Source organism: Geospiza fortis, unplaced genomic scaffold (genome assembly GCF_000277835.1).
Source record: "Geospiza fortis unplaced genomic scaffold, GeoFor_1.0 scaffold909, whole genome shotgun sequence".
NCBI classification, from domain to species: Eukaryota; Metazoa; Chordata; class Aves; order Passeriformes; family Thraupidae; genus Geospiza; species Geospiza fortis.
In genome coordinates, this window is record NW_005054520.1 from 442,627 (window position 1) to 450,973 (window position 8,347).

General features: G+C 50.6%; 1 protein-coding gene across 2 annotated transcripts in view; it reads right to left on the minus strand.

Moving 5' to 3' along the window:
* SEPTIN11 (septin 11) overlaps positions 1–8,347 on the minus strand; it is a 44,546-nt gene that overhangs the window by 3,208 nt on the left and 32,991 nt on the right. The window contains exons 7-10 of one of the 2 annotated variants that reach the window (XM_031063666.1): positions 8,030–8,198; positions 4,661–4,793; positions 4,045–4,232; positions 7–890 (exon numbers count right to left, since the gene is read on the minus strand). In XM_031063666.1, the coding sequence (XP_030919526.1) occupies positions 875–890; positions 4,045–4,232; positions 4,661–4,793; positions 8,030–8,198 (506 nt within the window). In that variant the 3' untranslated portion in view covers positions 7–874. Of the gene's footprint in view, positions 1–6; positions 891–4,044; positions 4,233–4,660; positions 4,794–8,029; positions 8,199–8,347 lie in introns of those variants that run through there. The other variant, XM_031063667.1, reaches the window with a different exon arrangement.

Consider the following 8,347-nt stretch of genomic DNA (forward strand, 5'->3'; position numbering starts at 1 on the left):
CTGCAGGAGGGCTTGGGGGCAGCACAGAGACTGTGTCCAGGCACCTTCTCTCCCTTGACCTGGAATTGTGGATCCCACATGCTCCTGGAAGCTCCAAGAGGATGCTGAAGGCTCTATCTTCCCCCTGCCCATGAGGGCTGCTAAGCCTTGTTAAGATCCTGCCCCTTGGAAAGCAGGCAGGATTTTAAGGGAGGCTCCAAAGGTTTGAGGCAATGGTGCAGGGGGAGCAGTGCTGGGAATGGTCCTTCCCCGAGGTGGCTGAGCTGGAAGGGAGGCTGGAAACCAGGCCAGGGCGGACAGCACGAACAGGAGCTAACACAAATTATCATGCAAATGTCACGGCATGCAAGGTCAGTTACACTTGGTTATCTACACACACCCCCCTCCCTCTCCCCGCTGGGACTGGGGCTGCTGAACACATCAGCTCCTCAAGGAACGTGGGTCAGGCTAAACTCCAGCTCCAGCCATGGCCTGGGCTGGCTGGGACATTCCTGCAACACTCATTCCCTGGGGATCCCACAGCACAGCCAGCAGCACTGAGGGCACCTGAGCCAGCCAACACCTGAGCTGCTGACAGCCAACTCTGACTCTTGGTTCAGACTGGGGGCCAAAAATAATTTACTGCTGATGGTTTTGGTGAGAAAAATGCATGGTGTCATCATGATTACCTTGTCCCTCCACCCACCCCTGAACTTCCACTCACACACAGTCCTGCACCCAATCCCTCTTCCTTCTTGTTCCCACTATGTTATTAGACAAGTTAATAGTTATTCATGTTAAAAAATGGAAAAAAAAATATAAAAAGAAAACAGATGGCAGAGACACATTACTGCAAAAGCAGGTGAATGCAGGAACATCCTTGGCTCGACAGGCTTTATGTGAAGCTTGCACTGCAAGTTAAAAAAACAGAACAAAAAACAAAAAAGTTAGCACTAATTGAACTCAAAATGCAAAAAAAATAAAGAAAGCCAGGAGAGCCAACACCAGCAACCCGCTCCGGTGGGTGGGCATGCAGATGGATTATGGAATTACAAAGAAATTCAACCTCAAGGCTGGGCTCTACTCTGGCCTATGACAAGCAAAAGTGAAAAGAAAAACTGCAGGGACAGAAGTACTGACCAACCAACCCTGTAAGCTGGTCCAGGTGACAGCCTGTCACCACAGAGCTCGGTGGCTTTGGGGCTCATTTGTTCCCAGCTGGGAAATGGGTGCAGGCGGCCAGCTTGGGGTACTTCCCATGGGCATCCTAGCAGGATAGCTCAGGTATCTCACACCTGGACAGCAGGATGTCTCCAAGCACTTGGGCTTTCACGGTCAGCTCAGATCCTTCAGACACCACCAAACCCCTCTTTTTACAGGGTGTTGGGCCAGGCCCTGACAGGGGTGTTGTAGCTCAGGGACTGCTTTGGGACTAGCATGGTCCCTGATGGCCAGGCCAGGCACATTGGACTGGAAGCTTAAGTGGAAAGGAACTGGGGAAAAAAAAAAAGGTTTTACACTTGGCTTTCTGAGGCAGCTTTTAATAACTGGAGACAGAAGCCAAGCAGATGGTCCTGGCTCCTGGGGGGCTGCGGATGAGCAGCAACAACAGCACATGTTGAGGCATGTGGCCATCCAGCCAGCAGCAGGCCAGCACCAGAAGGCTGCTTGCCTCTCCCACTGGCTCTGCTGCCAGGAGCTCTCTCCAGACTGGTCAGGTTGGAAGCACAGTCCCCTACAGCAGGGGCTCAGCCCCACATCCAGGCAAGTGCCAGAGTCTGCTCTGCAGCCACCCCTTCGGTGCCTGAGGGACGCAGATGTGCTGTCCCCAAACACTGCTGCTGTCAGGCCACAGTCCCAAACTTTTTAGATAAAAAGAGTACAAGCTAGAGAATTTTTGGAGGAATAGTGTGGAAATCAAGAAGGCTGAGCTCTCCCTCATGGAGTCAGGCCAGCAGCAGAGTTCACCCCGAGCCTTCCCTCCAGCATGCACAGCACAATGGGAAGTCTCTCTTGTCTGAATCAGAGAAATCCAATCCCACCTTGAGAAAAATCAAGCATTCCCATTAATTACTTTGCGGGGAGGCTGTAAGGGTCAGGCACGGCAAGGCTTTCCTCTGGCAACTGCACAAGAAGCACCACAGGCCATGGCAGCAGAGAGAGAGGTTGGAAGCCTTAACTACACAAACTGCAGCTCCACATTAGACTGCAAGGAGAAACTGAAAGCCTTCAGAAAACCAAGGCGAGCTACAAGGCAGGAGCATCAGCATTTCCCTTGAAAGCCTCTGTTAGTAACTCTGACACTAGAGAACACCTGCAGCAGGTACAGCACCTGGCATGGAGCGACACAAAGGACACACTAAAACACGGGCATGTTCCTCGAGGCTGGATTTCTGTGAACGCAGCAGCAAAGCAGAACCTTTTGTTCTGCTTTGTCACGGTCCCTGGGAACAGCCCTGTCTCACCCACGAGGCTGGAACCAAACAGGAGCTCACACTGACCACCCAAAGGGACAGAACTCCCCAGGCCATTCTGTACTGCACTGGTCCTACAGCTGAGAGACGAAAAAATCTGACTGCACAGTTCTTAAAAATACTAGGCTAACTCTGAGAGATAAGGAAAAGGGTCTTCAAAACTTTCTATTCTCTTTAGGGAATGCATCACCATGTCTGAGATCTCAGGTGAGAGAAGATGAGTGTCCCAGCTACCTGCAGCAGGGGGTTTCAGCATGCCTGGGCCTTAGCTGCCGACACTGGCTGGCTCCAGTGCTCAGCCCGACACCCCTGGGTCTGGTCTGTAAGGATTTCTCCCCGAGCACAGTGTGCAGCATACAGCACTCCACGGATCCTGGCAGGGCCCAGGGCCACGTCCTCAGCCAGCACCGAGCAGCACAGCTCCATAGGAGCTACATCAATTTACAGCAGCTGAGGAAGCGGCCCCAGGCCCTGCCCACCTGCCCCGGGCAGCAGCGACCGACGCCGGGCACAGAACCAGAGACAGGGGCCATGCAGCGAGGGTGAAAGCTGTGAAACCCCAGCGCATCTGCTGCACAGCTGCTGCCACACAGCTCAGGCCAGGCTGCAGCTCCCAGGCTGGCACCGGAGACACAAGTGTCTGAGGCACGGCCCTGCTGGCACTTGGCTCTGCCAGGGGTGACACCACCCCTGTTACTCTAAGGAACACTCCATTCTCTCCTGAGCAGTGAAAGCAGTGTGGAACTGTCATTTTTGTGTGTGGGTTAACCAAGTGTTTTCCAATGAGATTTGCTGCATCCCCAGCCTTCCCAATGGCAGTACCAACTAAGCACCCTTAGCACAGGTGACTCACTAAGGACTTCCATGAGCACCCTCTTACTAGGAATGGAAAAAGCCAGGGGAGGGCAAAGGGTCACACTCCTAGGACACAAATATAAAATAGTAAAAAACAGTGCCATGATCTTGACTAAAAGGTAAGGGTTTCTTAGCTTATGTCAACTTGATACAACCACAAACACCATTTAACTGCAATTACAGTACCGTAGTAGTTTGTTTTTCTAAAAAAATACAAAACCAAAGCTTCTTGTCTTTAAAGCAAGCTTCCAAGTCATCACTTTTGGCACTAGCATTCCCCATGTAAAAATAACATGGTGGTTTTGGTTTCTAATTTACTTCTACTTACAACTACAGCCTTAAGGAATGGGAACTGGAGACTATCGGTAAAAGAAAGGACGGGTAGCAACTCCCTTAATACTTCTGGCTCAGGCAGATAAATCTGAGTCCAGAACATCCCATAGTTCCAGAAGATGCTGAACAGATTACAAATCAAAACTCCACCATCCAATTGCTCTCCCACACCAGTCAGACTTGAAGATAAAATTTGAAGGTACTCTTCTAGATAAAAATTAAGATCATGTCCCTGGCCCACCCTTTAGAAAAAAAAAATATTTTATTTGATCAGGCTGAGAAAAGGCCTGTTTCCAGTCTGGTAATGGGGAAAAGCAAATACAGACATGCAGCAAGAAAGAAAAAAACAACCTCCCAAAACTTATAACAAGCCCTACAAAGGGTGTGGGTGACATCCGCTTACTTTTTCTTGTCCTTGTCTTTCTTGGTTTGTTGAGAACCTGCCTGCTGAGCCTGTGACTGTAATAGCTGAGCTGCTGCCTTCTTCTTTTGAAAGTTGTTCAGCTCTTCCTCAAGTTCCTTCTTTTTGTCTTCCACCTTTTTCTTCTCTTCTTGGTGAGTCCTCTTTAGATGGTCAAATTTTTCGTGAAGCTGCCGGGACAGAGACAGTGAGAATTGGCTGGGAAGAGAGGAAGGAACGTTCCACCCTGATTTACTGGCAATGATGCCCCAGGTGTTCCTGCTGGCACTGAGGCCTCCCTGCACTGCCTGCAGGCCATCAGCCTGTCCCCAGTCTGCCTGACTCGTGAGAAAAGCCCTGCAGGTAACCATCACTGGCACTCAAGAGAGCAGGAATTCCCACAGCAGCAGGCCTCCGGACACTTGCACACCTCCATATTCCATTCCTCAATGCTTGGTACCTTGGTACTCTATCAAGTTCGTGCAGAGCAAGGGAACTTGGGCACTGAGGGCTGTACTCGTCTGCACCTCTGCAGCAGCACAAGGCCCGAGGAGCAGCTTCCTGCCCCAGCAGGACATGTTCTCTAACAGCCCTGCCCTCACAGTTACAATATACTCACATCCTTCTCTGCTTCCTTCAACTCTGCTTCCTTCTCCTTCACTCGCATGACAAACATCTGCCTCATTTCGTCCTCCTTCTTCTGGAGTTCGCCCAGGAATTCATTCCTCTTTGCTTCATAAGTCTCTTGGAGACTGTTAAAAGCACACAAAACCCAGTCAGAACAGTGTTTCAAGCACAGCCAGGAGCTTCCAGCCCTCGGAGACCTCAGCACTTAGGCTGTCGTGTCACAAAACACAGCAGAGGCTCCAGCAGAGGCAGCATCACCCCCGTGAAAGCCATCCCAGCTCGCTAGGTGGCAGCAGTGGGAGGCGAATGGAAAGGAGGAGCCGAGCTCCCTGCACAGCGTCCCGTGCATCACTCAGCAGGCAGGGTGGCTGTCCTGGAAGAGAAGCAGCCTCTACACAAGTGCCTGCAGCAATCCCCGATGCCCACGGGGCCGGTGATCCCTCGGAGCCACACCACCTCCCTTCTCCCTTTGTTTGTGCCAAGTCTCTGTGTTCCAAATGCAAGGTTTGTGTAGCAGACCCGGGAGAAATCTGCCTCCGTGTAGCTCATTAGGCACGACACTGACACAGGGCAGAATTCATTTTCACTACTCCTTGCTAATAGAGTCACATCAGGGGCTTGATTTAGATAACACCACCCTGGGAGACCTCCCTTTCTCCTTTGGCCTTTTCAAACCATCAGCAGCCTTCCTACTCCAAATAACCACATGACTGGATTTCTTCACTCCCCCTCCACTCCTTGGCATTCCTTCATTTCCCCAACACTGAGATAGGCAGGGAAGATTTGGGACATGAAATATGTTGTCCATGTACCTCTGAGATTTTTAAAGCCTCTTAGGAACTCTGGATGCCAAATTCCTCTTTTGTTTTATTCCTTAAATGGATTTGGATAGCCCAGCCATAATGATAGTGTGGGAATGATAACTATTTCCCCCAAGAGGCTTTTCTGAAAAAGCATTTTTAAAATGAAAACTCCACTGAAGTCACACAGACACGTTGCATCCATGTGCCTAAGGAACACATAAACTCTTGGGCCAGTGGAACATCCTAATTCCAACAAAGTTAAGCTTTTACTTTCCCTAGCAGTGCTGAGGGGTTTGATGGCTTTTTTATTGGTTGAGGTTTTTTTAGGGGATGCAATATTGAGCTGGGGAACACAACTTGTCAGATTATCTCAAGCCTTGTATTTAACTCTGCTAATTAATAGGCACTTCAGTTACTTCCTAAAATACCCTCCAGACAGGATGCCCAGAGCTGTTCTGGCACAGCACTGGCCGCCCCAGAGAAATCACACCATTCCACATGACCACACCAGCTTCCTACACATGGAAGCAAAAATACTGATTCTAAAAACTACAAAAATCCTTTCGTGGGAGAGCAGGGCAAGAGCTATCTTTGGATTTTTAGCTACATGCAGAACCAGACCTCTCACAGCATACAGTCTTCAGGAGACTCAAAACAAAACCTCCCTAAAATTCAGTGCTGGATTTAATGCTCTGACTGTGGACACTGAAACTTCAATTCCTTGTGAAGGATGTGGCAAAGCCCGAGGGCAGGTGAGCCTTTGCTGCTCAGTGAGCACAAACTGAATCTGCAATTAGCGCCACGCTGTCCTAGGGAGCAGCAGAGCCTCAGAGAGTGAAACAGAAAGCTCTGCACGCAGCTCATGGGATTGTGGACTGGAATCCACTCCTTCCAAAGCTCACTTCCAAAAACACCGTGCTGGGCGATGGGCAGGCAGGAAAAGCCTGGCAGGAGTGAGAGGGCAGGGGCTTCCTGTTAAATTGTCCCAGGTTCAAAGCTTCATTCTCTGCTGCAGTGACTCTGACTTCCAAAGGAGCCAAGTTCTCAGAGAAACAGGCCTGGCAACTCCCAGGCTGCATGTGAAAAAAATAATTACAGCCCTAAGGAATAACAGTCCAAACCAACTGGGATCCCTGCTGCTTCTCACAGGCAAAGACGACAAGGGAATTGGCTTTTAAGTACACAACCATATGAACCTAAACTACAAGAGTAACTTGATTTCCCAACACGCCCCCACACACTGAAGGATGCCCTGGCAAATAATATTATTTGAAAAAGGAGTATTTTGAAAAGTTCAACCAGAGCAGCAAAGAATCCAGCCCACAACAGACAGAGGACAGCAGAAGGGTCTCTGTGCAAAGGGACCTCATTTCATGGAGCTGATGCCTGTTGGGATCCTGGGGCTCCCTCCTGACCTCTTGCAGCCTGGTCAAGCAAGGTGGGGGTCCCAGACATCACCAGTGCCCCTTTTCCACACCTCACAGAAGCTCCTACACAGCACCAAGGCTTTGCTGGGACCTCCTGCCCTGCTCCCCCTGAGATTTGCCAAAGGCTCCCTGCCCCTGGCTGATGCAAGCTGGCTGAAGGGCAGCAGTTCCTGTGGCTCCTGGGGCCAAGATGCAGGGAAAAGCATCCTTTTGATCCCTGAGCTCAGAGAGAATGTCTCCCTCATTTCAGATATACATCAGCCTCGGCCAAACAGCTTGGGATCATAGGTTTTGTTTGTTTATTGGAGGGAAAAGGCACCCAGAGCGAGCTGCTCTGAACTAGCACGTAGCAGATGGAGAAATTCTGTACATTTTCATTTCCTTTCTACTTATAGCTTGGTCAAAAGAGGCCTCGTGTACAGGAAGCAATGGAAATTCCTCAGATTCCTCCAAAGGAAGGGCTGAGCCCATCTTAAGCCATTGCTCTCCAGAAAGGAAATCCAATAAAGCTTCACACTTGGGCTTAGTAACAGAACTGGGCTTGACTGATTCCAGCCAGGTTTCTGCTGCAGAAGAAGTGCAGCTGCATCAGCTCAGTAAGTCAGAAACAAGACCCCAAACCAATGCCAGCCCCTGACACACATGTGTGTTACAGGGGCAAGCCCCCACCAGTGCACTGGAATTCTGACTGCCTTCCCCAGGAGGCAGAGAGGAACATGGAACACTGTGAGGCAGGGGGTGCAATTACTGGGGAAAAGCTGGGGAGGAATGGGAAACAGGAAATGAAGGGAGAAAACAAACACTCCCTCCCAAATTCCCACACAGCTGCTGTCCCTGGCTAATGGCTTGGGCTGCAGACCAATAAAGCTGTCTGACAGAATGAACTATGTGTTCAGCCAAACCTCAGGCATGAGACCGTGGCACCCTCTTCACAGTTCACCTTGGGCCAGCTGTGAAGAGCTCCAGGAGGGTCAAGAGATCATTTACCCCGGGATGTCCCCAGAGCATGGGCCACCTTGCTGTCGCACAGATATGGCTGCACTTTTCCTAACCAGAATTTCAGGCAGCCCTGAGCAGCAGCAGAGCAAGCAGACTGCAGAGCACAGCAGTGCCTGGGTTGCACATCCCTACCTGAAAGGTTTGCTGTCTGGATCTGTGTCCTTGAAGCCCATCTCTTCCAGCTTGCAGCGCCTGTACAGCTCATAGTGCCGGGTGTGCGTCTGCTCCCGCAAGTCCTCCATGTTCACTCGGATCAGCATCTCCCGCAGCTTCACAAAGTCACAGTGGTTTTCATTTTCAACTGCAAAAACGACACAATATCCACAGGGAGAACATGAAACCCGGGAGCTGGGCTCCCCCCTTCCCTGGATCTGGGCCCCAGTGCAGCAAACCTCAGAGCTCTTCAGGCTCTGGAGCACAACTCCAAGTCAGCCCACACCAAAACACCCT